This window comes from Synchiropus splendidus, chromosome 3 (genome assembly GCF_027744825.2).
Source record: "Synchiropus splendidus isolate RoL2022-P1 chromosome 3, RoL_Sspl_1.0, whole genome shotgun sequence".
Taxonomy (NCBI): domain Eukaryota; kingdom Metazoa; phylum Chordata; class Actinopteri; order Syngnathiformes; family Callionymidae; genus Synchiropus; species Synchiropus splendidus.
The window spans coordinates 8,506,953-8,520,973 of record NC_071336.1 but is presented as its reverse complement, the minus strand read 5'-3'; the positions used below and the strand labels follow the sequence as shown (position 1 = coordinate 8,520,973).

Genomic DNA, 14,021 nt, shown 5'->3' with positions numbered 1-14,021 from the left:
AGAGGTGGGTATCTGCCACCCCCCGCTTTATTTTGAACATGGCAGCGGAACATGACCTGGATAACAAGATGCCAAAGTGAAGCGCATGTTGCTGAAGCTACGTGAACACATGCGGAAGTGATGACTATCTGACACACACCTTCATCGGGGTGCCATCCTATCTACATCAGTTAACCGCATCATTTCATAGTTTTACGTCCGCTTGTGACCACAAAAGCTTGGGAATAAATGATTTTAAATGATGTTATGTCAAATATGCATGTCAAAACTATTTATAAACAACAACAACAAATACAAAAGCGACGTTTAAATTGAGATGCTATCATTTCATCAGCCCCTTTCAACCCCACACTACTGTCCTGCCACCGACGGTACAGCAACTTGTTACATACACTTGGCGCTCTATATGGAACTGTGAAACAACTCACCATTTCTTGGTACATTCGAGCATCAATTCTTGAAACGACGCAGCGAACTGAAACTTGGCCGCCTTCTTCCCCACCCGCTGCAGCCGCTTCCACACCGATGTCATGCTGCGTTTCACACAGAAACCCACATTAGAAGGAAACACACAGACCCGCGTCCAGACTACACTGTCCTGTCATCGGGACGCGACTTTTGAGAAGTGCTCGGGAAGCTCCACCTGTGGCCACTGACAGCTCTCGGACGTCCCCCGGCGCTCGCTCGCCTCACCAGGGCCAGCAAAACAAACACACGCCTCTGCTCGTCGTTAGCGTCAAGCTGGAGAGACGTCAACCCGGAAATAGACGATCAAGGTGGTCAAACAATAAAAGACAGGAATTATTTCATAATTATTGAGCAATTTATTCAGAAAAGATACAATTGACATAATGTGGTGGTGATTCACTTCACTTCATTCACTTATATATATATATATATATATATATATATATATATATATATATATATATATATATATATATATATATATATATATATATATATATATATATATATATATATAAACCCACAACAAGTTAATTTACAATTTTTACAATTGAACGTTGAAACATTGTTTCAAACGTTGTTACATCTTGGGAAGTTAACATTTATCTGGTATGTATGACGTTGGTCATTACTCATGGTTTTATAGCAATGAAATGAAATAAGGGTTCATGTCGCATCTGAGATATCTTTAGCGATGATTTTTACTGTGTCATCACCTGAACATTCCTACACAATTTCATTTCTCATCTGCACTTTTGTTTCTGATGTTTGAACCGTCAAAAACAAAACTCTCGTTTTATTGTGAAAGAACTGAGACATTCAGTATATTTAGCTTGACACATGCCAGTCACGCCTTTATCTACTAACGCAGACTTCATTTCAGGATAATGACGTAATAATAACAAACGGGACGTTGACGGGACACTGAAGCCTCTATCGGTCAGAAATGTGTCTCATAAACAAACCATTAATTTCACTCCTTTACAAAAAAAAAAGAAAGCTTTAGGAGCCTTTATTAGTTTGAAGCCAAACAAACAACAACAATGATGTGGTGAACAACAAGCAAACATTTAGACAGCGGTTGCTGAGCGATGCACAAAATAGAAATTGGTGGTGGAGGAAAATCCCTCACAGCCGGAGTTTATCCCTGGGAATCTATTTATAATCTGTGATTGACACACTCAGCAGCTGGGAACATAAGTGACATAAACATGATCATTCAACTATCACTGCCTCAGAGTCTTTGTGTCACAGCGTGAAGAGTCGATGTGACACTGGAGTTCAGAGTGTAAGAACAGTGTCCCAGTGAAACGTCCTGACAAGATGAAGCCGTTCAGCTTTGGGTGTGGACCGTCTTTGTTTGTCGTGAGTTGTGTTATCAGGCTTCGCACTCTCAATGTGTTTGCAAGGGAATGTTGACATTTGTCTGGGAAAGTGCCTCCTCAGAATTCAAGACTTTTGTCCTGAAGTGAAAAAAGCCGTCTGTGCGATAAGCCCGCTCCGCATTGTGACATCATTGCACGACAATGATCATTCATATTGACTGATCCGCAAGGCGATAAACGTCCCTCGTGAATGGGGACCTGCTGACACGCCCTTGACTCTCCATGAATGTGCTTTAATAAACAACTCAAGGCCTCTTGTGCTCAGGTTTGAGCAAATGTTAGTATGTTGCGTTCACTGTCCACTGGTTACAGGTATTGTTCTGAAGCAGGGTTAGCAGTTATGACAAGTGTTGGGGATTCATGATGGATCACCTTACAGTCTCACCCAGGTGTTTTTATATGAAGACATATGAAGTGTGATAAAATCCACCTTTCATTTGGCTTCAATTGTTTTAGCCATGAGTCAATGTGATCTTGTCTTCTATGCTCCCAGTGAACCAAGCATAGGCCTCAAAGCAAACTTATCATGGTGAAACAAGGGAAACGGTTGCTCTTGGCGGGAAAGTGAAGCTGGGGACTGGCGAGTCCCAGAAGTTGACTTAGGCCAGCCAAGAGGGACACATCTGCATTCGGCTGTTTTAAAAATAACCCAGAGGACGTGCCCCAGGGGTTCGCTGACATGGGAATAACTCTTTTAAAAAGTTGTTATTGGCATTAGCACCAGAGCCGCTGACAGAGTTTGATTCAGTGCTAATGTGCTGCTGCAGGATACAGCTGCATGTGACAAGGTTTCTGTCAATAGTTATGATGACTGTACCCCGCGCAGTGTCTGATGGCTTTATATACGGTTCACTGCACATGGGCCAGTACCATGACACTGACTTTTTCCACAACACACTCTCTGTTCTGCAGGTGACACGCCGCATATTTCTAAAATTGTTTATCGTCATCCATTCCTATTCTTAAAATAAAGAGATAGATAGTCATCTTGAAATGTTCAATTTAAATTGATTTTTTTAATGAGTCATGCAAACCCTCAGATTAAATTAGAAATACAAATATTGAAAAAAAGTGTCTTTAAATCATATTTATATCTTATTTCTTACCAGAATATTCACCACCAAAACACAGAATGTATATGAAAAGCATAAAAGTAAAACAGAAAAGTAAATAACACTAACATTTCAGCAACAAAATGCACGTTAAATTTCAGCCTCTTTTTCTTCTGTCCTCTCTTTTGGCTTGACAACTAAATTGAATAGCCCACTCTACATGACATTTATAGAGAATGTCATGTTACCGAAGACGCAGCGATGGTGGCCATCCTGGCTCAGGAATGTCCAGGGATCCCTGTCAAAGCAGTCTCTTTTTCTATTATATTAAAATCATATTTTTGCATATTAAATCAAGATAAAATGTACATCCAAAATATTGATGCTACTGTCGCTAATGTGTCAAGAGGAGCGGCTTCCTGTCCCTGGCTTCAGTTTTGTTTTAGAGCACAGATGTGTCCTGGATATTTGTCCATGTGTTAATATTGTACTAATATAGTATATCAGTAATGTGTTTTGTTAAACAATAACACCCAGTGAGGTGGCAGAAAATCCAGCTAGCTGGATGGAGGGATGGTGTTTTGACTTGCATGAAATAATGTAAATGGCCAGTTATGGAGCAGAATGGAGCTTTAGGTCTGGCCTTGGCGCAGGAAGTGTCCCGTGGGGAAAACATTGGTCTCAGTGAGCACAGAGAATGACAAACAAAAGGACACTTGTGTGGTCAGCAGAGATAATAGGGGGGGAAATCTGCAGAAACAGTCCTCATATGCAGAGCTGGACTTTAACCAGGCAGAAGAATATGAAGGAAGCATCACGACACAAGCCTGAACCAAAATAAATGAAATGAGCAGATCTAATTATACTTTCCAAATGAGTTTATGGCGTGATTTCCAGGTATGAGAGAACATGTTTTGGGGGTGTGGACCCCTGTAGGTGAAACTGGACCCCCAGCAGGTCATCTCGCCCCACAGCTCCGCTCATGACCTCCGCAAATATAGACCAGATAATCCAAACACCTGCCAGCTGTCAATCACCCACCGGGGCAGCAAGGCGGAGCCGGGCGGCAAGAAGAAGGTCAGAAGGAGATGGTGATATTCCTAACGTCCACACGCTAGTGTCAAGGACGACCTTTCACCGATGACACCTTAATGTGTGAATCTTTCATTCCACTCTTGGTCAACATTATAACACGTGCGACGTGTGAGAGAAGGGTGAAATAAAATTGAAGAAAATATTTTGCCTCAAATGCTTAATTTGAGGCTCAACATATGTGAAATAGCATTGTACTCCACAAGACATGATCAAGGATGCTGGTGCAAAAGACCAAGAAGGTATGATGACATTATACCAGATGTGAGAACATGCGGGACTTAAAGGCCTCGCAGTCAGGACAAATGTTAGTCCTGGTATTTGGACTCGGTGCCAAAGAGGCTCATGTGTCCAGTGCGCCGCGTCGCATGACAGCCATGGTGACCATCAGTCATCTGTGTGTCACTCTTGGGGCACAATGACTCCCAGCAATGACTCAGCACAATGTGTCCTAACTAATCTGGGTTATCCACTCAGCCTGCATCACATTTATGGCAGAATGGCAGAAATGATTTGTGAGGTGAAGGTCAAAATCGTAAACACAAATACACGTACTTTCAAACAACTTAAACAAAATCCTGAAAAATGAGCACAGAAATTGTAAATTCATATGGAGCAAATGATCATAATATTTGTGATGCGTGGGGAGTTTTTTGCGATGGGATATTCAACTGCGTCTGCTGAGAAGCATGACGGAGTGTGTGTGACTCCTCGCCTTTCCTTCTCTGCTGACGCGCACACTCAGTGACATCATGTGGTCAAAGATGGTTTTACATCTCACTGGATGAAGACGTTCTAACGTGATTCTTCTTTGGGATGGAGCTGCAGGTTCTAGAGTGAGCGGAGGTCGACCTGTAATCTTCTGGCCGCCGTGCCACAGAAAAAGCTTTTAAACATTTTTAAACACACAAATGTAATTCATTTATTTATTATTGTCAGAGCCCACTGATCACTGGACATGCCGAGCCGGAGCTCCTCAGCTCTGAAGAGACGGTGCAGATAGATGAAGTGTACTGCCTGTCCTCCTCTTGTTCTTCACTTGTCAGTTCGTTCAGGTTGAATCCCTTCAGTTCAACACGGTGGGAGCCACAGAGGAGTCTGAGCAGAGCGCGGACCTGAGGAACCTGCAGAGCCGTCTCCTTGAGTGTGAGGAGCACCACCAGGCCCACCAGAAGGTAACCTGTGGTGAGAGGGAGATGTATGAGTGACTCTCATGTTTGGCTGCTGCAGACTGCATCCACTTGATGAAACAAGAAATCTGAAACACCTTCTGTCTTGTTCAACTTTATACTGACGGAGCAGATGGTGATGCAGATAAATACAAAGATTTCTACACTTGGAAAACAACGCCTGACCTGCAGAGAGAAGTTTGACCCCATTTTCGCCTGCTGCTCCATAATCTCCTCCTGGAGAGTTCCTTCCTGGGCCCACGGTGCTCAGGGTGAGGAAACAGAAGAAGAGGGAGTCTAGGAAGCTCCGCTGAGGCTGCTGACTCCAGAGCAGCAGGGCAGGCAGAACTAGGAGCAGGACCAGAACCAGGATGGACAGAAAGGTGAAGTGGATGAGAGCTGACTGGGTGAGTGACAGAGTGCAGCGGGATCGCAGGAATTGGAGCGGATAGAGGGTGAGGATAGGGTGGAGGAGGTTGGAGAGAAGGGTGAGGATGAGGAGCGTGAGAGGAATCCCCAGGGTGCAGTAGAAAACCAGAAAGACCTTGGCTTCATCTGACCTGGGGGAGTACGAGTCCGCACCTGAAGGGTGAACAGAAGGAGTGAGGATAATGACCAGACAAATGCATATGTGTGTGTGTGTGTGTGTGTGTGTTACCTGTGGTGGTCAGGGAGAGGATGACAAAGTAGAGGGAAGAGGTGAAGCTCCACTGCCTCTGCTCCTCGTCCTCCTCAAGAACAGGAACCTCCGCATGCTGGGCAGACAGACAGCGAGCTAGCAGCTCCTCCAACTGACTCTCCTGCACACACGAGTTGTCCTGCAAGAAGGACTGTCGTAGCTCCCGCGCCTGCTGCTGCAGCTGCTTCTCCAGCGGTAACTCCAGGAGTTGGAAGAGTAGAGCTCCCAGCAGCAGCAGCAGCAGGTAGCAGACGCTCAGAGAGCAGAAGGCCCTGCTGGGTGAAGAGAAGAGCGCAGCCATGACTGCAGCTGCAACCAGACACTGAGGGCTCAGCTGCACTGAAATATTTAGGAAGCAGGAGGGAGATCAGCCATCAGCATCACCTCCATCAGTACCTGCTGATGCAGGAGTGAACCCGGAATTTTCACCTTATTGTCATTATGTTCCTCTCATAACTGCCTGGAGGGAGGCAGGGCTTTACCACCCGACACTCTAAACATGACATGGTTGCTCTTGTGAAACTCTTTTAATGTGAATACCTTCAGGAGCTACGATGATGAGTCCGAGTCTGTTCTCAAACAAAGCAAATGACAGGAAGAGTTTTAAAATTGAAGATGAAGAAGATGAAGATGAAAACAGATCCAAAAAGTAACTGTTTTATTGTGTCCACCATCAAAGGTATATCTACAGTATCTACAGAGTCCAGCCAGTTGGGATCACAGAGGGAGGTACAGAGAGTAGTGGGAGCAGGTCCAGCTGCGCACTGGTTTACTCACTCGTCCGATCACCGGCAGTTTATGCGCATATGCTCGCGGTGGTACCGCAAGTGTAGGAGAGGGAGTAAAGGTGGTCTGGAAGGGGCGTCGACCCTGGCAGCGCCGACCCATCTGTCGACCCCCGATCAGGAAGGAGAAGGCAGGAGGTCCGGACTGAGGAGATGTGAAGCGGGCTTTGGGGAAGACGTTGCGGGATGGACCTGCCAAGCGTGGGCCTGAGCGTGAAGAGGAGGTTCTGGAACGCTGAACAGACGAGGAGGAAGAGGAGCGGGCCAAAGACCTGAAGACACACACAGTCTTGAGGAACGCAACATTTCAAGGTGGTTTACTGACAGAGGGTGGTAGTTTACCTTCCTGGCCCAGTCGCAGCCAGACTCGGGGGGAGCGGGTCAGTGCGAGGACTCCCATCCTGCCGTGGGCTGATGTTCAGGTTGGCAGTCAGCTGAGGCATCTTCCTAGTGGTCTCGGGGTTGGAGGCAGGTCCAGGCTGCTCCTTCCTGACGTCAGCAGGTTGTGACACAGCGCAGGGGGTATTGCAACCGAAACCTGGACCAGTGCTGAATCGTACTGCCAGACTGTCTCCAAAGAAGGAATAGAGTTCACAGTACATGGCAGGGAGGGGGACGGGGCTCCACTCCTCCCAAGGACAGCCGGCCCCTCCAGCCTGCAGGTGGCTGGCGATGCCCAGAGCCGCCTCAGACAAGGGTTCAGGAGGAGGACTGAGACCTGGAGAGCTGACCCGGTACCCCAGAGCTGCTGCTGAACCACCTGTCGTACTGGAGGCGCCCTCTGCTGGCTGAGACAGAGCCTTCATCTTGAGCAAGCGCTCTACTGCCACCTAGAAGTCAAACAGTGTGGTGTGCATGTTAAATCAGTTCTCAGTTAATCAGAAACCAAATAAAAGTACTCAATTTTGGTATCAGACAGAAACTCCAGCGACAAGAGAATGCACACACTATATTCTGGATCAGTCAGAGTCCCAACACGGCGATCTCTGGTGGTTAAGGACGAGTTTGACGGCTGATAATGAAGATTGTTCATACATTTGCACAATAATTAATTGGGGTTGATCACTCTCCCGGCCGTTAACATGTTCCCAAATAAAAAACAAGAATGTGAAAAAAAGAAAAGCACATTTGAAACTGAGTGTAACCCCAAGTGTCCTACCAATATGGCGCCATAGACTTTGTGTCCGTCTGCTTTGACCTGAGCGTTGGACACCGAGTAGTCGTCCAGCACGGCCTGCAGGTTGGCCCAGTAGGCAGGAAGGTGAGGGAAGAGAACTCTCTCCACGGCCTGTGAGAACAAACAGTTGGTCATCTAGATTTAAACTTCGACTGATCCAGTTCAGCTGACATACCTTCCATCCTAAAGCATGGAGACCCACCACAGCTCCATAGTGGGAGCACAGTGGCCTCACAGGGTCAGACAGAACCTTCTGTAGGGACAGCAAGATCTGGTGGTAGAGGCCGCTCACCAGATCACCGTGAGTCCTGAAAGAAAGGCATGTGAAATGGTTTAAATCGCTCACGGTTGAGACTTTTAAGGTTCTCGACTACAATCCAACCACCGCGCAGCGCTCACGTTGAAAGAGAACAAGTGATGTTCTCACCAGAAGATGTGGCTCAGGAGCAGAGCAGCATAGTCTCGCAGAGTCCAGTGGTCGTTGAGCGGGTTGATGGATGCAGCCAGCGGCTCCAGGATGCAGTACATCACGCTGGACACCAGGCTGCGGACGTACGAGCCCAAGTAGAGATATGGGTTCTGCACCAGGCTCTTGACCATGTGGAGGAGGCGGTTCAACTGCTCCAGATCATGGCTGACGGACTTCACCTGCACAAAGAAATTAGACATCAATACATGAAATGAACCTCTGTGTCTGAGTGTCAATGATAGACTCAGAGAGTAAATACATGAAAAATAATCACTAGACTTCAAAGCCTGTGACCTAACAGGAAAACTTGAGCAACAGGTGGGTTGAACTTACTCCACTGATAACATAGACAAAGTACGGCAGCAGGGCAGCAATTTTGGAATTAGACTGGAGGTCCATCAGAGCCACCTGTGAGAAGCAAACGTAATGTCAGCAACCACACTCTGATACCTGCGAACCAGGTGGACTACTTCACATAACACGAACCTTCATGAGGTGTGGGTCATCTCCGAGTATCGCTCGAGTGATCTGCTGGTAGTACTTCAATACATCCTCAGACAGCGACTGCACTGCTGTGGGAACTGTGACAGAGAATCATGAACGACAGTTGAAGTTATGATTACTGCATTCAGTGTGTGGTTTATTTTGTCATATGACGGACTCACCAGTCCCTTGCGGTTCCAGGTTTCCTTTCCCATCCAGATATGACACGTTCACTGATAAGAAAAGAGATTTAAAGCTAGTGTTAGATTAAAAACATTCAAACAAAAAGAACTTTTTAGGTGTGTGCAAAGGGCGTGGGAAACTCAAGAGGTGTTTGTAAGGAGACAGCAAAATATTTGTTTTTGTGAGTGTTTGCTTCTTTTGTGGAAACAATGTGTAAATGAACCATGCATGGATCCTGGTGTCTGTTGAAAAGGTGCTGATAAAAGAGGGGAACAGTTCAAATTTGAGCATGTGCAGTGAGAATGAATATGTCCCAGCATCATTACCTCGCACCATTGTCTCAGCACACCCCTTGGGAATGTTTGTTGCAAGAGCCAATTCTACTAAATTAATTTCTCGCTCTTCGACAAAGAAAAGCTCTCCTTCCTTCAACGAACGAAATGGCAGCGAGTCCTGCGCCCCATGTCCACAGATGGCCTGTTAGACGAGGTGATGGTTAACGCTGAATACAAAACAGCTTCAGACACAACCATCAGATGCCTGTCACCTCCACGTTGCTCCAGCGAAGAGCTCTGTTGAAATCCTCAACAGTCAGCTTCCTCCTCTTGGCATGTCTCATGAACTGGGAGCTGCTCTGTGAGGCAACCAAACAAAACATTGGTCATCCATGTATATATGGGTCCCACTTTCGACGATTTTTGTTGACTGTTTTTTTTGGGTCCATACTTTCATCGTTTTGTTATACCAAATTGAGTGCTTTACCTGGGTGGCCTCTCTTAACCGGTAACAGACATCCTCTGCTAACAAAGCCGCCACATCGTCGCCGAGTTCCACGCCTGCACTCTCGGCCATTAACTTGACGGACTCCCGCGACACCTCAGCGAAGCGACGCTCCTCCCGGTCCGCCATGCTCACCGGGCACACTGCCTGGAACAAAAACAATCGTGTTCTCAGTGGAAAAAAAAACACTCAGGTGTAGTTAATCTGACCGCTCCCGATTTCTTTTTACGTATTTCCGTTTTATAATCTCAACATATGCGAGCCGAATTTCAACTTTTTACATTTAGATAGAGGAAATAGGTATAGCTTTACTGGAATGCAATAAATCACATTACACTAAGTGGCAGGTCATCTGGTCATGTTAACTCGATGTACGGCACACGTACACTGTACATAGAGTACATTGGTGACTGATGTATTCACTGACTCATGTAGCATTCTGCCTGTAGAAGCTAGCAGTGTGCGGTGGTATTGTCCGACACTAAACAAACGATAAAAAGCAACTCGCGTTCAGGGCGATTATAGCTTACCTCTCGCTTTATGCAGGTGTGTAAGGAAACAAAGTTGAGATGAAGCTGAGCAAATATAGCTCCCTTTAGCAGGTCAACCTAGCATCCACCGGAAGCGACAAGGTGCGACAACAGCTTCACAGTAAAATGAGTGTCGCAGGCAGAGAAATGTAACATGATCCTTGCTTTAATAGCTATTTCCGAGTCGCGTCCGAAACCTCAACCAAAACAAGCAGTTGAGTGACAATTCATATCCCGTTTTGAAGTGGGCTAACTTGGCCGCGTAGAGATGACGACACACTTGTTCCGGCTGCTGATTGGCTAGAAGCGGAGTTTCATCGCTTGTATTAAAAGAAAAACTCTGGGCTCGCGATGCTTCGCCGAGTTTTAATACGTCAAAATCAAAGTGAATGCGATGTAGACCGGTCCCAAGTTGAGTAGGGAAAATGTGACCCTAGTCAGATGTGAGACACTGACAGGTCACGGCAGAGATTTGCGTTTCTGTCCAAGGGTTGTGACAGGGTTTCAAGATCAGGCAACAAGGTGGGTAGATTTTAAAATTTAGTTTATTGATGACACTGAAGTCAGACACTGGCTGGATTAGTTATGTACAACAGTTAAAGTATAAGTTAAAGTCAAAGGTGCAGTGGCTCAAAGATAAATCCCTACAACCGAAGACACGTATTGTTTGTCTGAGCTACAGTTTCACGGTTCAAGGCCTGCTTGACATGCTGACAAATTACATATTTAAAAAAAAAAAAAAATAGCAAAAACATGTTAAGAGAAAAAGTTAAACGTATTTACAAAAGAATACAAAAGCGGCTGTGACGGAGTGCTGGTTGGTTAGAGTGCCCGGTTGTCCCAGATCTCCTGGGCCTTGCTGGTCTCCAGCTTCTGCAGGTGCAGGGCAAGTGGCAGCAGCAGGTCGCTCAGGTGCTGGCTGGAGAAGGTGAAGGCATTGTGGGCGGTAGCCTCAGTTGGAGTGTCCAGAGGAGAGGTGGGTGGAGGGGAAGAGGAGGTGGAAGAAATGGGCGAGGAGGTGAAGGGAGAAGTGGGAGAGGGTAAACCACAGCTGCCGGCAGGTCGAGGACTGAAGTTGGGGCCCTTCCGTTGCTCAGACTTCACCTTGCTTGGCAGGCCGTGCTGAAAGCGACAGCGAGTGCCATACAAGCAGAAGCCAAAAGAGCTGAAGGTGCGGCACAGAGCTCCTTTTGGCTTCCACTCTCTGGTGGGTGGTGGGCTCGGAGTGGAGGGCGAGGCCTCTTCAGAGTCGGGGGACTCTCGGCCACTTGAGACGTCGCCGCCCTCTATGTGCAGGAAGTTGCACCGAGTGCCAAAGGGGCAAACTCCAAAAGAGCGGAAGGTGCGGCATGGGACGTTTCTTCTCCGGCGCTGGGCTGGACGCTGCTCACTGGGACTGTGGACGAAGAGACAGCGGTTGCCGTAATAGCAGTAGCCGGTGGTGTGGAAGCTTCGGCACAACTCTGTCTTGTATTTGGGATGGCGGAAAGGAACGTGGAGCTCATGGAGGCCATGGGCAAACTGGCACCGCTCGGCATACTTGCAGCACCCGGTGGAAGAGTAGGTGGTGCAGAGCTCCGTCTTGTAGCGGGTGGAACAGACCCAGGGAATCAGGGGTGAGGAGAAGTCCACCAGGGGGAGCAGGGCTTTGGCCAGAGAGCCTCCTTCCTTGTCGCTTTTACCACCAACTTCTCCATCAGAATCTTCACTGGACAGCAGGTTGTCTACCAGCTCCTCGTCCTGGAAGGAAGGCAGGAACAGGTCGTCGCTTGCCTGGAAGGGAGTAGCATCATCAAGAAGGCATTAAAGCAAGTCAAGTGCAAAAACAAAATTCACACATGCTTTGATATGAACAAACTACAGTTGGGTGAGCCATCACAGCTATAGAATCCTAGTAAATGTTGACTGCAGTATTAGCACAACAAGCCTTCATTGGACACCCAATAACAAATATATAATCAGACAAGTCAAAGTTGAATCAAACTTGTTCACACCACCACAGAGAAGCCTATACAACGCACCATACACAGTTGACAAACTCTGATGATTATCTCACCCTGCTGCCTTACAACAACTGGCCAAGGAAGAAGCAACTGAGTTTGACCACTGAGGTCAGGAGAACATGAAGCAATGCCATGGCTACTGGCGACTAAACTCACCTCGATCATGGCTGCCAGCGGAGCTTCTAACGTCTTGTGTTGGAGAGCGGTGGCTTGGGACAGAGATGGTGAAGCGGCAGGGACTCAGACACTGCTGCACTGAAGTGGAGTCACAAGCAAAGTCAGTCGAGCTGCCGTTGGTCTTTTAAACCGTCCGCAAACTCCCGCCTTCCGCCTCTAACGAGCATCAGGTGCGCAGGGGGGGCGGGGCAAACACCGGCGGGGGCCCGTTCAGCCAATCACATCTAGACTTTCTGCCGATTAACAATTCACTTCCTTATGATGCTGTTGTGAATAGCGATGATGTGTGTGTGGGTTTTTTTTCAGACCACGACTACCTTTCACACAAGCATTAAATCCCTCTTTCAAATCGACAACGGTAGGAAATCGAGTCCCCCTGTCCGCGTATGTGAGGAGATCACATTTTTGCCTCTCAGCAACATGGTACTTTGTCTTTTAAAATGTTTTTAAAAAGATGGAACGAACACGAGTCTTGCAACGACAACTCCTGAAAGAAAACAGAGCGGGATAGAACATTCAAGTCTTGATAATGAATCCAGTGTCCATACAATATGTATAATAATATCTCCAGCTTCATATGACACGGAATCAGACATGTTTTAGTCATAGTAGCATTATTTATAACAGCATTGTTAACAACATTCTCCGCAAACATTATATTTTCTGCAAAGATAACTTTTCTTATTAGACAATGTTCAGTTACTTCTAAGTGATTCCTATTCTAATTTGCAAAAACAAAGAGAGACAAAAAAAACGATTCAGTCTGAAGACGATAAAATGCACAGTATATCAGAAGTTAAATTTGATTGAATGTCTATTTGGAGTAAATAATGTGATAGTCAGTGACTGGCATTTCCCTGAACTAAGCTAATGTTCTTTATCAGCTACAATATGCTCAGAGCAGAGCAACTTACCTTGCAATGTTTCGTGGCCTCAACTAAGGTGGATGTCCTTCATGGCTGTTGTGAAATGTTCAATCATGAATGAATATAGTTCCCTTACAATAAAGTGTAATGTGAGTTATGGTCACACCCAAAAATGCTTTAATTCCAAATAGAAAACTTGAAAGTCAACTTTGTCACGGAGGGGTAGACAGACACATTTACGACACCATACATATATCATTTTGGGCTGTGGCTCTAGTACATTCCTGTTTTAGCTCACACTGGTGTGAAAGGAAGATGACTGTAACCTACTCTAACTATTCAGAATAAATGCGGAAGGTTTCCAATTTTCATTTCTCACTCACCTACCACAGCTCTGAATCAACATCCTGAATACACTCTCCAGTGTCTCCAGCTCTTGTGGGAATTAACACTTTTAACTGCCACTTCACCAAAGACACTTTCTAATTAAAAGCTGTCTGATAGGAAACGCAGAAAACCAATAAGCTATTGCTTTGACCAATCAAGCCTGGACTCATGGGTCGGATTGAACTCCATTAACTCCACAAAAAGTAAAGTCTCACACTTAGTTAAACATAACTGCTTTAGAAAGGAGAAAAATCCATAGGTGTGCCTTTTGGCAGCGCTAGCCCAGCAATCATTCAACACGGAAGCCATGTGACCACAAAGAAAAAAAAAACAACC

At 46.2% G+C, this 14,021-nt stretch overlaps 4 protein-coding genes across 17 annotated transcripts in view; all 4 read right to left on the bottom strand.

Annotated features, from left to right (window-relative positions):
* ehbp1l1a (EH domain binding protein 1-like 1a) overlaps nt 1-635 on the bottom strand; it is a 30,766-nt gene extending 30,131 nt beyond the window's left edge. For all 11 annotated transcript variants that reach the window (XM_053859045.1, XM_053859038.1, XM_053859035.1 and 8 more), the window contains exon 1: nt 429-635. In XM_053859045.1, the coding sequence (XP_053715020.1) occupies nt 429-532 (104 nt within the window). In that variant the 5' untranslated portion in view covers nt 533-635. The remainder of the gene's footprint in view (nt 1-428) is intronic.
* Nucleotides 636-4,932: 4,297 nt separating this feature from the next.
* LOC128755930 (potassium channel subfamily K member 1-like) lies at nt 4,933-6,146 on the bottom strand. The gene is made up of 3 exons (XM_053860041.1): nt 5,825-6,146; nt 5,353-5,748; nt 4,933-5,177 (listed from the first exon to the last, which is right to left on the bottom strand). Exons 1-3 carry the CDS (start codon nt 6,144-6,146, stop codon nt 4,933-4,935), a joined length of 963 nt encoding a protein of 320 aa, XP_053716016.1.
* A 158-nt stretch (nt 6,147-6,304) lies between these two features.
* Nucleotides 6,305-10,634, bottom strand: taf6l (TAF6-like RNA polymerase II, p300/CBP-associated factor (PCAF)-associated factor). The gene is made up of 12 exons (XM_053859956.1): nt 10,253-10,634; nt 9,705-9,869; nt 9,490-9,576; nt 9,269-9,419; nt 8,942-8,992; nt 8,763-8,857; nt 8,610-8,684; nt 8,235-8,455; nt 7,983-8,115; nt 7,790-7,918; nt 6,973-7,460; nt 6,305-6,902 (listed from the first exon to the last, which is right to left on the bottom strand). The coding sequence occupies exons 2-12, from the start codon at nt 9,849-9,851 to the stop codon at nt 6,563-6,565; spliced, it is 1,917 nt and encodes a 638-aa protein (XP_053715931.1). The 5' UTR covers nt 9,852-9,869; nt 10,253-10,634; the 3' UTR covers nt 6,305-6,562.
* A 186-nt stretch (nt 10,635-10,820) lies between these two features.
* On the bottom strand, nt 10,821-13,953 carry cth1 (cysteine three histidine 1). Of its 4 annotated transcripts, none has more exons than XM_053859799.1 (3): nt 13,682-13,953; nt 12,412-12,510; nt 10,821-12,025 (listed from the first exon to the last, which is right to left on the bottom strand). In XM_053859799.1, exons 2-3 carry the CDS (start codon nt 12,418-12,420, stop codon nt 11,075-11,077), a joined length of 960 nt encoding a protein of 319 aa, XP_053715774.1. In that variant the 5' UTR covers nt 12,421-12,510; nt 13,682-13,953; the 3' UTR covers nt 10,821-11,074. The 4 variants fall into 4 exon arrangements, with proteins under 4 accessions (XP_053715774.1, XP_053715775.1, XP_053715773.1 ...); XM_053859800.1 differs by having other exon boundaries at nt 13,686-13,953; XM_053859798.1 differs by lacking the exon at nt 13,682-13,953 and adding an exon at nt 13,347-13,662 and having other exon boundaries at nt 12,412-12,919.
* Nucleotides 13,954-14,021: the final 68 nt, after the last annotated feature.

Bases quoted from the DNA above. Each gene is read 5' to 3' on its own strand.
- taf6l (XM_053859956.1), bottom strand. From the start codon at position 9,851: ATGGCGGACCGGGAGGAGCGTCGCTTCGCTGAGGTGTCGCGGGAGTCC. The intron at 9,577-9,704 runs GTAAAGCACTCA...GTTGCCTCACAG, and splicing joins GGTTAAGAGAGGCCACCCAG to AGCAGCTCCCAGTTCATGAG. The intron at 8,993-9,268 runs GTAATGATGCTG...TTTTCTTATCAG, and splicing joins TGCTGAGACAATGGTGCGAG to TGAACGTGTCATATCTGGAT.
- LOC128755930 (XM_053860041.1), bottom strand. From the start codon at position 6,146: ATGGCTGCGCTCTTCTCTTCACCCAGCAGGGCCTTCTGCTCTCTGAGC. The intron at 5,749-5,824 runs GTAACACACACA...TTCACCCTTCAG, and splicing joins CCTCTCCCTGACCACCACAG to GTGCGGACTCGTACTCCCCC. The intron at 5,178-5,352 runs GTCAGGCGTTGT...CTCTCACCACAG, and splicing joins GGTCAAACTTCTCTCTGCAG to GTTACCTTCTGGTGGGCCTG.